The sequence below is a fragment of the Pseudophryne corroboree genome, chromosome 8 (genome assembly GCF_028390025.1).
Source record: "Pseudophryne corroboree isolate aPseCor3 chromosome 8, aPseCor3.hap2, whole genome shotgun sequence".
Classification (NCBI taxonomy): Eukaryota; Metazoa; Chordata; class Amphibia; order Anura; family Myobatrachidae; genus Pseudophryne; species Pseudophryne corroboree.
Genome location: NC_086451.1, coordinates 19487501 through 19507097, shown reverse-complemented (window position 1 = coordinate 19507097; position 19597 = coordinate 19487501). Strand labels below are relative to the sequence as shown.

At 46.0% G+C, this 19597-nt stretch overlaps 1 protein-coding gene across 2 annotated transcripts in view; it reads left to right on the top strand.

Moving 5' to 3' along the window:
• The window catches only part of LOC134948168 (ficolin-2-like), a 625934-nt gene that overhangs the window by 573517 nt on the left and 32820 nt on the right, over window positions 1–19597 (top strand). The window contains exon 9 of one of the 2 annotated variants that reach the window (XM_063935996.1): window positions 12153–12185. The exons of the other annotated variant lie outside the window; for it this stretch is intronic. Within the exon in view, the coding sequence (XP_063792066.1) occupies window positions 12153–12185 (33 nt within the window). The remainder of the gene's footprint in view (window positions 1–12152; window positions 12186–19597) is intronic. 2 annotated transcript variants of the gene reach the window in all.

The following is a 19597-nucleotide window of genomic DNA, read 5'->3' as shown; positions in this document are numbered from 1 at the left end:
AAGACCAGTAAGGAGAGTATTGCTGTAGCCAATGCAGTTATGGAAAGACCAGTAAGGAGAGTATTGCTGTAGCCAATGCAGTTATGGGAAGACCAGTAAGGAGAGTATTGCTGTAGCCAGTGCAGTTATGGGAAGACCAGTAAGGAGGGTATTGCTGTAGCCAATGCAGTTATGGGAAGACCAGTAAGGAGAGTATTGCTGTAGCCAATGCAGTTATGGGAAGACCCGTAAGGAGAGTATTGCTGTAGCCAATGCAGTTATGGGAAGACCAGTAAGGAGAGTATTGCTGTAGCCAATGCAGTTATGGGAAGACCAGTAAGGAGGGTATTGCTGTAGCCAATGCAGTTATGGGAAGACCAGTAAGGAAGGTATTGATGTAGCCAGTGCAGTTATGGGAAGACCAGTAAGGAGGGTATTGCTGTAGCCAATGCAGTTATGGGAAGACCAGTAAGGAGAGTATTGCTGTAGCCAATGCAGTTATGGGAAGACCAGTAAGGAGAGTATTGCTGTAGCCAATGCAGTTATGGGAAGACCAGTAAGGAGGGTATTGCTGTAGCCAATGCAGTTAGGGGAAGACCAGTAAGGAAGGTATTGCTGTAGCCAATGCAGTTATGGGAAGACCAGTAAGGAGAGTATTGCTGTAGCCAATGCAGTTATGGGAAGACCATTAAGGAGAGTATTGCTGTAGCCAATGCAGTTATGGGAAGACCAGTAAGGAGAGTAGTGCTGTAGCCAATGCAGTTATGGGAAGACCAGTAAGGAGAGTATTGCTGTAGCCAAAGCAGTTATGGGAAGACCAGTAAGGAGGGTATTGCTGTAGCCAATGCAGTTATGGGAAGGCCAGTAAGGAGGGTATTGCTGTAGCCAGTGCAGTTAGGGGAAGACAAGTAAGGAGGGTATTGCTGTAGCCAATGCAGTTAGAGGAAGACCAGTAAGGAGGGTATTGCTGTAGCCAATGCAGTTATGGGAAGACCAGTAAGGAGAGTATTGCTGTAGCCAATGCAGTTATGGGAAGACCAGTAAGGAGAGTATTGCTGTAGCCAATGCAGTTATGGGAAGACCAGTAAGGAGAGTATTGCTGTAGCCAATGCAGTTATGGGAAGACCAGTAAGGAGAGTATTGCTGTAGCCAATGCAGTTAGGGGAAGGCCAGTAAGGAGGGTATTGCTGTAGCCAGTGCAGTTAGGGGAAGACAAGTAAGGAGGGTATTGCTGTAGCCAATGCAGTTAGAGGAAGACCAGTAAGGAGGGTATTGCTGTAGCCAATGCAGTTAGGGGAAGACAAGTAAGGAGTGTATTGCTGTAGCCAATGCAGTTAGAGGAAGACCAGTAAGGAGTGTATTGCTGTAGCAATGCAGTTAGAGGAAGACCAGTAAGAAGGGTATTGCTGTAGCAATGCAGTTAGAGGAAGACCAGTAAGAAGGGTATTGCTGTAGCCAGTGCAGTTAGGGGAAGACCAGTAAGGAGGGTATTGCTGTAGGCAGTGCAGTTAGAGGAAGACCAGTAATGAGGGTAATGCTGTATCCAATGCAGTTAGGGGAAGACCAGTAAGGAGGGTATTGCTGTAGCCAATGCAGTTAGTGGAAGACCAGTTTGAAGGGTATTGCTGTAGCCAATGCAGTTAGGAGAAAACCAGTAAAGAGGGTATTGCTGTAGCCAATGCAGTTATGGGAAGACCAGTAAGGAAGGTATTGCTGTAGCCAATGCAGTTATGGGAAGACAAGTAAGGAGGGTATTGCTGTAGCCAATGCAGTTAGAGGAAGACCAGTAAGGAGTGTATTGCTGTAGCAATGCAGTTAGAGGAAGACCAGTAAGAAGGGTATTGCTGTAGCAATGCAGTTAGAGGAAGACCAGTAAGAAGGGTATTGCTGTAGCCAGTGCAGTTAGGGGAAGACCAGGAAGGAGGGTATTGCTGCAGCCAATGCAGTTATGGGAAGACCTGTAGGGAGGGTATTGCTTTTGCCAATGCAGTTAGGGGAAGTCCAGTAAGGAGGGTATTGCTGTAACCAGTGCAGTTATGAAAAGACCAGTAAGGAGGATATTGCTGTAGCCAGTGCAGTTATGGGATGACCAGTAAGGAGGGTATTGCTGTAGCCAATGCAGCTAGAGGAAGAGCATTAGTAAGGAGAGTATTGCTGCAGACAATGCAGTTAGGGGAAGACCAGTAAGGAGGATATTGCTGTAGCCAGTGCTGTTATCGGAAGCCTAGTAAGGAGCATATTGCTGTAGCCAATGCAGTTAGGGGGAGACCACTAAGGAGGGTATTGATGTAGCCATGCAGTTAGGGGAAGACCATTACGAAGTATACAGCTGTAGGCAATGCAGTTAGGGGAAGACCAGTAAGGAGGGTATTGCTGTAGCCAATGTAGTTTGGGGAAGACCAGTATGGAGGGTATTGCTGTAGCCAATGCAGTTAGGAGAAGACCAGTAAGGAGGGTATTGCTGTAGCCAGTGCAGTTAGGAGAAGACCTGTAAGGAGGGTATTGCTGTAGGCAGTGCAGTTAGAGGAAGACCAGTAATGAGGGTAATGCTGTATCCAATGCAGTTAGGGGAAGACCAGTAAGGAGGGTATTGCTGTAGCCAATGCAGTTAGTGGAAGAACAGTTTGAAGGGTATTGCTGTAACCAATGCAGTTAGGAGAAAACCAGTAAAGAGAGTATTGCTGTAGCCAATGCAGTTATGGGAAGACCAGTAAGGAAGGTATTGCTGTAGCCAATGCAGTTATGGGAAGTCAAGTAAGGAGGGTATTGCTGTAGCCAATGCAGTTAGAGGAAGACCAGTAAGGAGTGTATTGCTGTAGCAATGCAGTTAGAGGAAGACCAGTAAGAAGGGTATTGCTGTAGCAATGCAGTTAGAGGAAGACCAGTAAGAAGGGTATTGCAGTAGCCAGTGCAGTTAGGGGAAGACCAGGAAGGAGGGTATTGCTGCAGCCAATGCAGTTATGGGAAGACCTGTAGGGAGGGTATTGCTTTTGCCAGTGCAGTTATGGGATGACCAGTAAGGAGGGTATTGCTGTAGCCAATGCAGCTAGAGGAAGAGCATTAGTAAGGAGAGTATTGCTGCAGACAATGCAGTTAGGGGAAGACCAGTAAGGAGGATATTGCTGTAACCAGTGCTGTTATCGGAAGCCTAGTAAGGAGCATATTGCTGTAGCCAATGCAGTTAGGGGGAGACCACTAAGGAGGGTATTGCTGTAGCCATGCAGTTAAGGGAAGACCATTACGAAGGATACAGCTGTAGGCAATGCAGTTAGGGGAAGACCAGTAAGGAGGGTATTGCTGTAGCCAATGTAGTTTGGGGAAGACCAGTATGGAGGGTATTGCTGTAGCCAATGCAGTTAGGAGAAGACCAGTAAGGAGGGTATTGCTGTAGCCAGTGCAGTTAGGAGAAGACCTGTAAGGAGGGTATTGCAATGCAGTTATGGGAAGAACAGTAAGGAGGGTATTGCTGTAGCCAGTGCAGTTAGGAGAACACCAGTAAGGAGGGTATTGCAATGCAGTTAGTGAAATGCCAGTAAGGATGGTATTGCTTTAGCCAAAGCAGTTAGGAGAAGACAAGTAAGAAGGGTATTGCTGTAGCCAGTGCAGTTAAGAGAACACCAGTAAGGAGGGTATTTCTGTAGCCAATGCAGTTAGGGGAAGACCAGTAAGTATGGTATTGCTGGAGCCAGTGCAGTCAGGGGAAGACCAGTAAAGAGGGTATTGCTGTAGCCAGTGTAGTTAGAGGATGACCAGTAAGGAGGGTATTGCTGTAGAAAGTATAGTTAGGGGAAGACCAGTAAGGAGGGTATTGCTGTAACCAATGCAGTTAGAGGAAGAGCAGTAGAAAGGAGGGTAATGCTGAAGTCAATGCAGTTATGGAAAGTCCAGTAGGGAAAGTATTGCTTTAGCCAATGCAGTTAGGGGAAGACCAGTAAGGAGGGTATTGCTGTAACCAGTGCAGTTATGAGAAGACCATTAAGGAGGGTACTGCTGTAGCCAGTACAGTTCTGTGATGACCAGTAAGGATTGTATTGCTGTAGCCAATGCAGCTAGAGGAAGAGCAGTAGTAAGGAAGGTATTGCTGCAGCCAATGCAGTTAGGGGAAGACCAGTAAGGAGGATATTGCTGTGGCCAATGCAGTTATGGGAAGACCAGTAAGGAGGATATTGCTGTAGCCAATGCAGCTAGGCTAAGACCAGTAAGGAGGGTATTGCTGTAACTAATGCAGTTATGGGAAGACCAGTAAGGAGGATATTGCTGTTGCCAATGCAGTTAGGGGAAGACCAGTAAGGAGAGTATTGCTGTAGCCAATGCAGTTATGGGAAGACCAGTAAGAATGGTATTGCTGTAGCCAATGCAGTTAGGGGAAGACCAGTAAGGAGGATATTGCTGTAGCCAATGCAGTTAGAGGAAGAGCAGTAATGAGAGTCTTGCTGTAGCATATGTCGTTACAGGAAGACCAGTAAGAAGGGTATTCCTGTTGTCACTGCTGTTAGGGGAAGACCAGTAAGGATGGCATTGCTGTAGCCAGTGCAGTTAGGAGATGACCAATAAGGAGGGTATTGCTTTATCCAATGCAGTTAGGGGAAGACCATTAAGGATTTTTTTGTTTTAACCAATGCAGTTAGGGGAAGACCAGGAAGTAGGGTATTGCTGTAGCCAATGCAGTTAGGGGAAGACCAGTTTGAAGGGTATTGCTGTAGCCAATGCAGTTAGGAGAAAACCAGTAAGGAGGGTATTGCTGTAGCCAATGCAGTTAGGGGAAGACCACTAAGTAGGGTATTGCTGTAGCCAGTGCAGTTAGAGGAAGACCAGTGAGGAGGGTATTGCTGTAGCCAGTGCAGTTAGAGGAAGACCAGTAAGGAGGGTAATGCTGTAGCCAATGCAGTTAGGGGAAGATCAGTAAGGAGGGTATTGCTGTAGCCAGTGCAGTTAGAGGAAGACCAGTAATGAGGGTAATGCTGTATCCAATGCAGTTAGGGGAAGACCAGTAAGGAGGGTATTGCTGTAGCCAATGCAGTTAGGGAAAGACCAGTTTGAAGGGTATTGCTGTAGCCAATGCAGTTAGGAGAAAACCAGTAAGGAGGGTATTGCTGAAGCCAATGCAGTTATGGAAAGTCCAGTAGGGAAAGTATTGCTTTAGCCAATGCAGTTAGGGGAATACCTGTAAGGAGGGTATTGCTGTAACCAGTGCAGTTATGAGAAGAACAGTAAGGAGGGTATTGCTGTAGCCAGTACAGTTCTGAGATGACCAGTAAGGATTGTATTGCTGTAGCCAATGCAGCTAGAGGAAGACCAGTAAGGAGGGTATTGCTGTAGCCAATGCAGTTAGCGGAAGACCAGTAAGGAGGGTATTGCTGTAGCCAATGCAGTTAGGGGAAGACCAGTATGGAGGCTATTGCTTTAGCCAATGCATTTAGGGGAATACCAGGAAGTAAGGTATTGCTATAGCCAATGCAGTTAGGAGAAGACCAGTAAGGAGTGTATTGCTTGTAGCCAACGCAGCTACGGGAAGATCAGTAAGGAGGGTATTGCTGTAGCCAATGCAGATAGGAGAAGACCAGTAAGGAGGGTATTGCTGTAGCCAATGCAGTTTGGAGAAGACCAGTAAGGAGGGTATTGCTGTAGCCATTGCTGTTAGGTGAAGACCAGTAAGGAGGGAGTTGCTGTAGCCAATGCAGTTAAGGAGAAGACCAGTAAGGAGGGTATTGCTGTAAACAATGCAGTTATGGGAAGACCAGTAAGGAGGGTATTGCTGTAGCCAATACAGTTAACGGAAGACCATTAAGAAGGGTATTGCTGTAGCCAATGTAGTTAGGGGAAGACCAGTAAATTGCTGTATCCAATGCAGTTAGAGGAAGACCAGTAATGAGGGTAATGCTGTATCCAATGCAGTTAGGGGAAGACCAGTAAGGAGGGTATTGCTGTAGCCAATGCAGTTAGTGGAAGACCAGTTTGAAGGGTATTGCTGTAGCCAATGCAGTTAGGAGAAACCCAGTAAAGAGGGTATTGCTGTAGCCAATGCAGTTATGGGAAGACCAGTAAGGAAGGTATTGCTGTAGCCAATGCAGTTATGGGAAGACAAGTAAGGAGGGTATTGCTGTAGCCAATGCAGTTAGAGGAAGACCAGTAAGGAGTGTATTGTTGTAGCAATGCAGTTAGAGGAAGACCAGTAAGAAGGGTATTGCTGTAGCAATGCAGTTAGAGGAAGACCAGTAAGAAGGGTATTGCTGTAGCCAGTGCAGTTAGGGGAAGACCAGTAAGGAGGGTATTGCTGTAGGCAGTGCAGTTAGAGGAAGACCAGTAATGAGGGTAATGCTGTATCCAATGCAGTTAGGGGAAGACCAGTAAGGAGGGTATTGCTGTAGCCAATGCAGTTAGTGGAAGACCAGTTTGAAGGGTATTGCTGTAGCCAATGCAGTTAGGAGAAAACCAGTAAAGAGGGTATTGCTGTAGCCAATGCAGTTATGGGAAGACCAGTAAGGAAGGTATTGCTGTAGCCAATGCAGTTATGGGAAGACAAGTAAGGAGGGTATTGCTGTAGCCAATGCAGTTAGAGGAAGACCAGTAAGGAGTGTATTGCTGTAGCAATGCAGTTAGAGGAAGACCAGTAAGAAGGGTATTGCTGTAGCAATGCAGTTAGAGGAAGACCAGTAAGAAGGGTATTGCTGTAGCCAGTGCAGTTAGGGGAAGACCAGGAAGGAGGGTATTGCTGCAGCCAATGCAGTTATGGGAAGACGTGTAGGGAGGGTATTGCTTTTGCCAATGCAGTTAGGGGAAGTCCAGTAAGGAGGGTATTGCTGTAACCAGTGCAGTTATGAAAAGACCAGTAAGGAGGATATTGCTGTAGCCAGTGCAGTTATGGGATGACCAGTAAGGAGGGTATTGCTGTAGCCAATGCAGCTAGAGGAAGAGCATTAGTAAGGAGAGTATTGCTGCAGACAATGCAGTTAGGGGAAGACCAGTAAGGAGGATATTGCTGTAGCCAGTGCTGTTATCGGAAGCCTAGTAAGGAGCATATTGCTGTAGCCAATGCAGTTAGGGGGAGACCACTAAGGAGGGTATTGCTGTAGCCATGCAGTTAGGGGAAGACCATTACGAAGGATACAGCTGTAGGCAATGCAGTTAGGGGAAGACCAGTAAGGAGGGTATTGCTGTAGCCAATGTAGTTTGGGGAAGACCAGTATGGAGGGTATTGCTGTAGCCAATGCAGTTAGGAGAAGACCAGTAAGGAGGGTATTGCTGTAACCAGTGCAGTTTGGAGAAGACCTGTAAGGAGGGTATTGCTGTAGGCAGTGCAGTTAGAGGAAGACCAGTAATGAGGGTAATGCTGTATCCAATGCAGTTAGGGGAAGACCAGTAAGGAGGGTATTGCTGTAGCCAATGCAGTTAGTGGAAGACCAGTTTGAAGGGTATTGCTGTAACCAATGCAGTTAGGAGAAAACCAGTAAAGAGGGTATTGCTGTAGCCAATGCAGTTATGGGAAGACCAGTAAGGAAGGTATTGCTGTAGCCAATGCAGTTATGGGAAGACAAGTAAGGAGGGTATTGCTGTAGCCAATGCAGTTAGAGGAAGACCAGTAAGGAGTGTATTGCTGTAGCAATGCAGTTAGAGGAAGACCAGTAAGAAGGGTATTGCTGTAGCAATGCAGTTAGAGGAAGACCAGTAAGAAGGGTATTGCTGTAGCCAGTGCAGTTAGGGGAAGACCAGGAAGGAGGGTATTGCTGCAGCCAATGCAGTTATGGGAAGACCTGTAGGGAGGGTATTGCTTTTGCCAATGCAGTTAGGGGAAGTCCAGTAAGGAGGGTATTGCTGTAACCAGTGCAGTTATGAAAAGACCAGTAAGGAGGATATTGCTGTAGCCAGTGCAGTTATGGGATGACCAGTAAGGAGGGTATTGCTGTAGCCAATGCAGCTAGAGGAAGAGCAGTAGTAAGGAGAGTATTGCTGCAGACAATGCAGTTAGGGGAAGACCAGTAAGGAGGATATTGCTGTAACCAGTGCTGTTATCGGAAGCCTAGTAAGGAGCATATTGCTGTAGCCAATGCAGTTAGGGGGAGACCACTAAGGAGGGTATTGCTGTAGCCATGCAGTTAGGGGAAGACCATTACGAAGGATACAGCTGTAGGAAATGCAGTTAGGGGAAGACCAGTAAGGAGGGTATTGATGTAGCCAATGTAGTTAGGGGATGACCAGTAAGGAGGGTATTGCTGTAGCCAATGCAGTTAGGGAAAGACCAGTTTGAAGGGTATTGCTGTAGCCAATGCAGTTAGGAGAAAACCAGTAAGGAGGGTATTGCTGAAGCCAATGCAGTTATGGAAAGTCCAGTAGGGAAAGTATTGCTTTAGCCAATGCAGTTAGAGGAATACCAGTAAGGAGGGTATTGCTGTAACCAGTGCAGTTATGAGAAGAACAGTAAGGAGGGTATTGCTGTAGCCAGTACAGTTCTGTGATGACCAGTAAGGATTGTATTGCTGTAGCCAATGCAGCTAGAGGAAGACCAGTAAGGAGGGTATTGCTGTAGCCAATGCAGTTAGCGGAAGACCAGTAAGGAGGGTATTGCTGTAGCCAATGCAGTTAGGGGAAGACCAGTATGGAGGCTATTGCTTTAGCCAATGCATTTAGGGGAATACCAGGAAGTAAGGTATTGCTGTAGCCAATGCAGTTAGGAGAAGACCAGTAAGGAGTGTATTGCTTGTAGCCAACGCAGCTACGGGAAGACCAGTAAGGAGGGTATTGCTGTAGCCAATGCAGATAGGAGAAGACCAGTAAGGAGGGTATTGCTGTAGCCAATGCAGTTTGGAGAAGACCAGTAAGGAGGGTATTGCTGTAGCCAATGCTGTTAGGTGAAGACCAGTAAGGAGGGAGTTGCTGTAGCCAATGCAGTTAAGGAGAAGACCAGTAAGGAGGGTATTGCTGTAAACAATGCAGTTATGGGAAGACCAGTAAGGAGGGTATTGCTGTAGCCAATGCAGTTAATGGAAGACCATGAAGAAGGGTATTGCTGTAGCCAATGTAGTTAGGGGAAGACCAGTAAATTGCTGTATCCAATGCAGTTAGGGGAAGGCCAATAAGGAGGGTATTGCTGTAGCCAGTGCAGTTAGGGGAAGACCAGTAAGGAGGGTATTGCTGTAGCCAGTGCAGTTAGGGGAAGACCAGTAAGGAGGGTATTGCTGTAGCCAATGCTGTTAGTGGAAGACCAGTAAGGAGGGTTTTGCTGTAGCCAATGCAGTTAAGAGAAGACCAGTTAGGAGGGTATTGCTTTATCCAATGCAGTTCGGGGAAGACCATTAAGGATTTTTTTGCTTTAGCCAATGCAGTTAGGGGAAGACCAGGAAGTAGGGTATTGCTGTAGCCAATGCAGTTAGGGGAAGACCAGTTTGAAGGGTATTGCTGTAGCCAATGCAGTTAGGGGAAGACCAGTAAGTAGGGTATTGCTGTAGCCAGTGCAGTTAGAGGTAGACCAGCGAGGAGGGTATTGCTGTAGCCAGTGCAGTTAGAGGAAGACCAGTGAGGAGGGTATTGCTGTAGCCAGTGCAGTTAGAGGAAGACCAGTAATGAGGGTAATGCTGTAGCCAATGCAGTTAGGGGAAGACCAGTAAGGAGGGTATTGCTGTAGCCAGTGCAGTTAGAGGAAGAACAGTAATGAGGGTAATGCTGTAGCCAATGCAGTTAGGGGAAGACCAGTAAGAAGGGTATTGCTGTAGCCAGTGCAGTTAGAGGAAGACCAGTAAGGAGGGTAATGCTGTAGCCAATGCAGTTAGGGGAAGACCAGTAAGGAGGGTATTGCTGTAGCCAGTGCAGTTAGAGGAAGACCAGTAATGAGGGTAATGCTGTAGCCAATGCAGTTAGGGGAAGACCAGTAAGGAGGGTATTGCTGTAGCCAGTGCAGTTAGAGGAAGAACAGTAATGAGGGTAATGCTGTAGCCAATGCAGTTAGGGGAAGACCAGTAAGAAGGGTATTGCTATAGCCAGTGCAGTTAGAGGAAGACCAGTAATGAGGGTATTGCTGTAGTCAATGCAGTTAGCGGAAGACCAGTAAGGAGGGTATTGCTGTATCCAATGCAGTTAGGGGAAGACCATTATATATATCTTTATTGTCATTAACAAACACCAAGGGATGTCAACGAAAAAAATCAAGCAAAACCATATCACATATCATAAACGTGCAGCGAGTTACATTTCAAGGCCTAAGATTGAAACATTTTAACAATTTAGCATGCGTACTGCGCTCGGAAAGAAGCTATTATGCAGCCTCTTTGTGCGTGAGTAGACAGCCCTAAAGCGTCTTTTTGATGGCAATCTTGAAAAGATTGGGTAATTTGGATGACTAGGGTCCCCCAGAATGGCCATAGATTTCTTAAGGATCCTCTTTTCATATATCTCATAAATACTAGGCAACCTTACACCAATTGCTCTACCTGCTGTCCTAACCACCCGATCCAGGGCCTTTCGTTCTGCAACAGTACAATTTCCGAACCATACGACAATCCCGTAGGTCAGTACACTCTCCACAACACTACGATAAAAATTTACCAAGGTCCCTTTACTCACACTAGCAGATTTTAATTTCTTCAAATAGAAAAGACGTTGCTGCGCCCTCTTTATCAAAAATATTATGGAGGCTATTGCTTTAGCCAATGCATTTAGGGGAATACCAGGAAGTAAGGTATTGCTGTAGCCAATGCAGTTAGGAGAAGACCAGTAAGGAGTGTATTGCTTGTAGCCAACACAGCTAGGGGAAGACCAGTAAGGAAGGTATTGCTGTAGCCAATGCAGTTAGGAGAAGACCAGTAAGGAGGGTATTGCTGTAGCCAATGCTGTTAGGTGAAGACCAGTAAGGAGGGATTTGCTGTAGCCAATGTAGTTAAGGAGAAGACCTGTAAGGAGGGTATTGCTGTAAACAATGCAGTTATGGGAAGTTATGGGAAGACCAGTAAGGAGGGTATTGCTGTAGCCAATGCAGTTATGGGAAGACCAGTAAGGAGGGTATTGCTGTAGCCAATGTAGTTAGGGGAAGACCAGTAAATTGCTGTATCCAATGCAGTTAGGGGAAGGCCAGTAAGGAGGGTATTGCTGTAGCCAGTGCAGTTATGGGAAGACCAGTAAGGAGGGTATTGCTGTAGCCAGTGCAGTTAGGGGAAGACCAGTAAGGAGGGTATTGCTGTAGCCAAGCCTGTTAGTGGAAGACCAGTAAGGAGTGTATTGCTGTAGCCAATGCAGTTAGGGGAAGACCAGTAAGGAGGGTATTGCTGTAGCCAATGCTATTAGTGGAAGACCAGTAAGGAGGGTATTGCTGCAGCCAATGCAGTTATGAGAAGACCAGTTAGGAGGGTATTGCTGTAGTCTTTTCATGAATTCAGGTATCTGCAGTATTTTCTGTGAGAGACATGAGCATATTCTGGAAATGTGTATTATATGTATGTAACATGATGGTTACAGAATGTATGTGATGAACCAATGATAGCTTAGAGCCAAGGCTTACACTTATGCATGAGGCAGCCTAACTTGGATATTTTTTTAACGGGGCAATCATTTACCAGGCTAAACCATGCCTTGTACATGATTGCCCCTTTAAAATAAGTCACAGTTCGGCCAGCATTCCACACGGCCGCCGAACTCGCACTTCATTACATCCCGCCCTTGCATACTGTATATAGAGAAGAGTAGAGGACCAAGGACTGAACCTCATTGTCTCCAATTGATAGATGGATAGAGATCAACAAACACTTAACAAAAAATCTCGTAAAAGGATGAGAACCAGTATAGGACAACTTAGGGATTTTGGCTTTGTATGGTCAGTTGTGGCAAATATAACAGAGAGATCTAGGAGACATAGAATGACCTTTATTTTTAGTACTGATGAGACCATTGCCAACCTCAGACAGATCTATCTCTGTGAATAGTTGGGGCTGATGGCCAAAGTGAAGATGGTCCAACAGTGTCCGGGAGATTCAGTTTCATTCAGCCACATTTTCACTCTTAGCTGCTTTTTGTTTGTCAATCTTTTATATAATTGCTTCCCATAATGTATCATCATTTATCTGTAATTTCAGTACCCAGCACAATGCCCGGGTAATGTTTTGTCCGTACTGATTATTTTACATTTACAACCCATTATTGTTTTTTAAATGTTCTCATTTTATCATTGTGCATTTTTTTTATGTCCACAGGGGATAAGAGAGACATTCCGGAAACTGTCTACAGTAAGTTCAGAGTTGCCAACTTAATGGTTGCCCCCCCAGGTCGGCACAGTGGTGGGCAATGCTGGGTGTGTGGATTGTCATAAGGGTGGGGTCGTGATGCAGTGATAGAGGCAGCCGGTAGGTCATTGCTGTATGTTTACGTCATCATAGCCTCCCCCCTCCCCCGCTGTATAATGCAGACATTACTGGTACTGTACAGCAGGGGGCGTGGCTATGATGACATGTTTCAGCATCTATTTCATCGGCAGGCACCGCCCACTCTCACAGATAGCTGCAGTGTAGTGCAGACCAGTGACAGTGAATGAGGGTGGTGGAGACAAGCTCTGGAAGACTTGGCCACCTTCCAGGGGAGGGGGGTTGCAGGTGCAACACACGATTTTCTGGAGCCTCCCGGCCATTCCCAGAGAATAGACAAGTTTAAGTACAGTAAGTTCTTTCATACACACATTTATTTCTGTGATTATACATTTAGTTTTTAATGAATTGTTACAACAGAAATGTAAAGTAACTATTTGAGTTGTAGCTTCCTGTATGAAAATGTTGTAAAGGTTGACAGAGGGGGATGCAGTCAATTTACCTACAATCAAACTCCCGACGGTCAAAATACCGACATTTCAAACACTTACAAGTTCAAAATACTGACATTTACAATGTCGACAGGTCAAAAAGTTGCCATGAGTTTTTCATGATTTTTTCATCGAAACCAACTTGTTCATACTTCACTATCCCAATGGACCTGGAGGGGGAATATAATAGTGCGCCGAGCGCAGCGAACCACCATGCCCGAAGCATGGCGAGTACTGCGAGCCATGCGAGGGGACACGTTACACTTATACGGTGTCAATGTCGACCTATGCCGACATATACACTAAAAACCAATGAAAACCTTGTGTCGACTCTTCGACCTGTCGACATTTTAAATGTCGGTATTTTCACCTTGTCGGTATATTGACTATCGGTCAATTGTCGGTATTTTGACCGTCTGGACTTTGATTGTGGGTACTTCATACTAATCCCACCAGAGGAGTCACTGGGTCTGGTGACATCCTGTGTGCACTCTGTCACCCCCATTGCACACCTCGGGCACCAGCAGCTGAAAAGTGGGCATGGCCTAAATTAAAGGGGCGTGGCCTAGGTGGAAATCAAAGTGATGGCACTCCTGTGGCCGCCCAGGGTCCCCAGAGATGCTTTGCTGCCCCCAGAGAACTGTGCCTGCAGTGTCGGCTTCTACTTTATGACAGTAGCTGAGTGCTGTAGCAGAATGTCACACTGCAGCACCCATCTCCTGTCACTGTGGAGACGCCAGCATTTTGGTGTCACCCCCTCTGAAGGTTACACCTGGGTGCGAGCTGCACCCCCCTTCTGATGCCACTGAAGCACTGGTGTTTCTATAATGGGTGCAGTGTGTGTGGTGCACCCGGGCCCCTGAGTCCAGAGGGGGCCCCCACCACACACGCTGCACCCATTTTCTGAATACTCACCCCTCAGGAGTCCCACAGCTACGTCCATGGCGGTGTTAAAACTCTGTGAAAATGGCCCAGCGGCCATTTTCACAGAGTTCTGCGAGTAAGGATAGAGCAACTTTCTATCAAACTTAATTGATTTTGACAGGTTGACACGCCCCCCTTTGAAAACACTTTGATGGGGTCAGGGGGTCAGTTTCCTGGGTTAGGACTTGAGGCTATCTGAGCATTTTAAAATAGACGGACACCTAATTAGCGAAGTAATGTATCCATCTTTGTGAGTGTAGATGTCAATATATGAAATTGAAACCATAAAGCTCTCATTGTGTGAAACCACTTGTTAATTTTTTTTTTAGAAGTATGTAGTATATTGCCAGTTTTTGATAAAACGTGTAATTTGATTAAAACATTGTCCCTATATATTTTTTTCTAGTTCATACAAATACATGTGCTGCAAAACAAAACTGTTTTTACATTTTCATGTCTAGTATGTGTTTGTTTTTTGCTATTGTGTGTGTACAATGAAAAATCTATTGTATATATTATGAGACATTTTTGAAGTATATAGTATATTGCCAGTTTTTTTTTATAAAATGTGTAATTTGATTAAAACATGGGCCCTCATTCCGAGTTGATCGCTCGCAAGGCGAATTTAGCAGAGTTGCACACGCTAAGCCGCCGCCTACTGGGAGTGTATCTTAGCATCTTAAAATTGCGACCGAAGTATTCGCAATATTGCGATCACAAACTACTTAGCAGTTTTAGAGTAGCTCCACACTTACTCTGCCTGTGCGATCAGTTCAGTGCTTGTCGTTCCTGGTTTGACGTCATAAACACACCCAGCGTTCGCTCAGACACTCCCCCGTTTCTCCGGCCACTCCTGCGTTTTTTCCGGAAACGGTAGCGTTTCCATCCACACGCCCATAAAACGCTGTGTTTCCGCCCAGTAACACCCATTTCCTGTCAATCACACTACGATCGCCGGTGCGAAGAAAAAGCCGTGAGTAAAAATACTATCTTCTTAGCAAAGATACTTGGCGCAGTCGCAGTGCGAACATTGCGCATGCGTACTAAGCGGATTTTCACTGCGATGCGATGAAAAAGAACGAGCGAACGACTCGGAATGAGGGCCTGTGTTTTTACATTTTCATGTGTAATATGTGTTTTTGTTTTTGCTATAGTGTGTGTACAATGAAAAATATAATGATATATTATGAAAATGACAAAATTATAGTTTGACTAGTTTACTAAAGTTTATCCAACAGATAAAAATGATGTCTTCAAGAGCCATGAGGCAATACATGCCTCTGTGGCATACACAGCCAGCCCTAACCAGTACTGCAGCTTTATTCACATTTTATCATGCGATAGTGTCACTTATTCACGTTCCATCACACAGTACCACTTTACCTTATAAACATAATACCACACAGTAATGCCCCTTACACATATGACACACATATGACACACATTAGTAATGCATTTATAAACATAATAACGCACAGTAATGCCCCTTACACATGACACACATTATTAATGAATGTGCCTTACACATTATGCCAACCTTTTTTTTTTTTTAATCAATAGTTTTTATTTATTTTTTAAACAGTAACATACCCAGCCGGGCACGGCAGCACACATACACTCCAACATTAACATGGGTTGACTGAACAAAATATCAGGCAGAAATATTACGATGCATTAACAGTGCAGCCATGTCTATAATGTCATAATCATGTACCGCCGAATCCGGCCGAAAACAAATATAGAACTAAAATCTAACATATAGGGGTATATTTACTAAGCTCCCGATTTTGACCGAGATTGCGTTTTTTCTTCAAAGTGTCATCTCGGTCAATCTCGGTCATTTACTAAACACTAATCACGGCAGTGATGAGGGCATTCGTAATTTTTTGCTAGTTCAGGTAAAAAATTACGAATGAATACACCATCGGTCAAATTACGCCTGTTTAGATACGAATCTCGGTCATTTACTAAGCAAAAAAACACAAAACACTGCCGTGAAAAATTACAATTCGCAAAAAAGTCCTAAAAAAAAACAGACCTGCTTTTTTTATTCGTGATTTGAGATGCATGCAGGGATCCATGAGATCCGTGCATGTATATCAATGGGAAGGGGTGGGAAAGTGTTTTTTGTTGTTAAAAAAAATTGCGTGGGGTCCCCCCTCCTAAGCATAACCAGCCTCGGGCTCTTTGAGCCGATCCTGGTTGCAGAAATATGGGGGGAAAAATGACAGGGGTTCCCCCATATTTAAGCAACCAGCATCGGGCTCTGCGCCTGGTCCTGGTCCCAAAAATACGGGGGACAAAAAGAGTAGGGGTCCCCCGTATTTTTAAAACCAGCACCGGGCTCCACTAGCTGGACAGATAATGCCACAGCCGGGGGTCACTTTTATATAGCGCCCTGCGGCCGTGGCATCAAAAATCCAACTAGTCACCCCTGGCCGGGGTACCCTGGGGGAGTGGGGACCCCTTCAATCAAGGGGTCCCCCCCCCCCCAGCCACCCAAGGGCCAGGGGTGAAGCCCGAGGCTGTCCCCCCCCATCCAATGGGCTGCGGATGGGAGGGCTGATAGCCTTTGTTGTAAAATAAAAGATATTGTTTTTAGTAGCAGTACTACAAGTCCCAGCAAGCCTCCCCCGCATGCTGGTACTTGGAGAACCACAAGTACCAGCATGCGGCGGTAAAACGGGCCCGCTGGTACCTGTAGTACTACCACTAAAAAAATACCCAAAAAAACACAAGACACACACACCGTGAAAGTATAATTTTATTACATACATACACACATACATACATACTTACCTTATGTTCCCACGCAGGTCGGTCCTCTTCTCCAGTAGAATCCAAGGGGTACCTGTTGAAGAAATTCTACTCACCAGATCCAGTGGTCCAGGCTCCTCGGCAAATCCAGGGATAATCCACGTACTTGAATAAAACAAAAAAACGGTTGCCCGACCACGAACTGAAAGGTGACCCATGTTTGCACATGGGTCACCTTTCCACGAATGCCAGAAACCCACTTTGCCTTCTGGCTAAGTGGGTTTCTTCAGCCAATCAGGGAGTGCCACGTTGTAGCACTCTCCTGATCAGCTGTGTGCTCCTGTCCTCACTGACAGGCGGCACACGGCAGTGTTACAATGTAGCGCCTATGCGCTACATTGTAACCAATGATGGGAACTTTCTGCCCTGCGGTGACGTCACTTTAGGTCAACCGCAGGGCAGAAAGTTCCCATCATTGGTTACAATGTAGCGCATAGGCGCTACATTGTAACACTGCCGTGTGCCGCCTGTCAGTGAGGACAGGAGCACACAGCTGATCAGGAGAGTGCTACAACGTGGCACTCCCTGATTGGCTGAAGAAACCCACTTAGCCAGAAGGCAAAGTGGGTTTCTGGCATTCGTGGAAAGGTGACCCATGTGCAAACATGGGTCACCTTTCAGTTCGTGGTCGGGCAACCGTTTTTTTGTTTTATTCAAGTACGTGGATTATCCCTGGATTTGCCGAGGAGCCTGGACCACTGGATCTGGTGAGTAGAATTTCTTCAACAGGTACCCCTTGGATTCTACTGGAGAAGAGGACCGACCTGCGTGGGAACATAAGGTAAGTATGTATGTATGTGTGTATGTATGTAATAAAATTATACTTTCACGGTGTGTGTGTCTTGTGTTTTTTTGGGTATTTTTTTAGTGGTAGTACTACAGGTACCAGCGGGCCCGTTTTTCCGCCGCATGCTGGTACTTGTGGTTCTCCAAGTACCAGCATGCGGGGGAGGCTTGCTGGGACTTGTAGTACTGCTACTAAAAACAATATCTTTTATTTTACAACAAAGGTTATCAGCCCTCCCATCCGCAGCCCATTGGATGGGGGGGGACAGCCTCGGGCTTCACCCCTGGCCCTTGGGTGGCTGGGGGGGGGACCCCTTGATTGAAGGGGTCCCCACTCCCCCAGGGTACCCCGGCCAGGGGTGACTAGTTGGATTTTTGATGCCACGGCCGCAGGGCGCTATATAAAAGTGACCCCCGGCTGTGGCATTATCTGTCCAGCTAGTGGAGCCCGGTGCTGGTTTTAAAAATACGGGGGACCCCTACTCTTTTTGTCCCCCGTATTTTTGGGACCAGGACCAGGCGCAGAGCCCGATGCTGGTTGCTTAAATATGGGGGAACCCCTGTCATTTTTTTCCCCATATTTCTGCAACCAGGATCGGCTCAAAGAGCCCGAGGCTGGTTATGCTTAGGAGGGGGACCCCACGCAATTTTTTTTAGGATTTTACTTTGTTTAATTTAAAAAAAAAAAAAAATACGAACCCCAGCACGGATCACACAGATCCGGCCGAGATTGATTGTAAAAAAAAAACGGCAGTGTTTTGCTAATCACTGCCGTCAAATTAGGTAAAAAAACACGAATGACATCGACATCGGAAGCAAAGAAAAATACGAATACGACAGCTTAGTAAATTAGTCGTAATCAATTCAAAAAGTTGCAGTTTTACACTGCCGATGTCATTCGTGATTGAACTTTGACCTATTTTCGGAAATTACGAATCTTAGTAAATATACCCCATAGAGAGAAAAGGTAGAGTAGAACAAGAAGAGAGACACCACATTGAGACACATAGGGGGTAACAGAGACACGGGATAGGTTCCAGTGATGGGAACGTTCCAAACGCATCTGATCAATTATCAATCTTAATTAAAAGTGATCTATACTAAATGTAGCAGTACTACTCAGGCATCTTCTGAATGTGGGGAGTGTAACTGCGACAAATCTATAGGATTGGCAACAACCATAGGAAGCCCTGTCCGTTCCCGGAATATTTTCCACTTCAGCCAATAATTCAGTACCGAGGATGGTGAGGGCGTATCGTAACCTCCTGACGTTTCAAATAGATAGTGTTTATGTGTGCTGTTAACAATGGCGTGAAGTGTGGGCACATTTGGTGTTTTCCAAAGCTGTCCAATTGCAGCCTTTGTAGATATGAGAATATGGCCAGCAATATATCTATCACAGCGCATAAGGTCGGGTGAGGAATAATGAAATAGAGCGAACATAGGGGTCATAGGGACCTCAAACCCCAACACTTCCCGGAGAAGAGAGAACACTTCAGTCCACAACGCCCTCAAAACAGGGCATTCCCAGAAAACGTGTAGGATGTTACCCACGTGGCCGCAACTCCTCCAGCATAACCGGGAAGTCGAAGGCCAAATGGTATGAAGTCGCTGTGGAGTAAAGTACGCCCTTTGGCACAGTTTGAAGTACATCTCAGAGTGCTGCAGGCATCTCGAGATCCCGAAGCATCTCGAGGAGATGGAGTCCCACTCCTCCTCCCGCAGAACAATGGAGAGATCCCTCTCCCACTTCAGCTGTGAAGGAAACTTACCCCTTTTAGTGAGGAGGGTTATATACTGGTACCATTTTGATATCCCACCCCTATGGTCAGGGGAAGACAGCCGGAGGCGGAGGGAGGCCGGGAGGGGGGCAGGTGCCACCACCTCTTTCCCACAAGACTGCAGTCAGTGTCGAATCTGCAAGTATTTGAAGAAGTCATGTCTCGGGATACCCGAGTTACTTAATAACTTAGAAAAGGGCACCAACCCTCCCTCTGAGTATAGGTCTCCTAAATGCACAACCCCAGCACGGATCCAATTGTCCAATCCTAGGTTGGGTATGAGATTAGCAATAGTCTTGATTTCTAAATCAGCCGCAGGCAATACAATTTTCGGATCAGACGCAGCAACATTATGCCAGAGCTTCAGAGTACATCTAACCGATTCCCCCGGGTCTAGTCGCTTAGGAACACTTTGGGCAGGGAGCAGAAACAAATCTCTCAAGTCGATCGAACCCAAGAAGGACCTTTCTATAAGGACCCATGGTTTGGGGCTGTGCATGTCGAACCAATCTCGAGCCTGGCTGAGAAGGCACGCGGA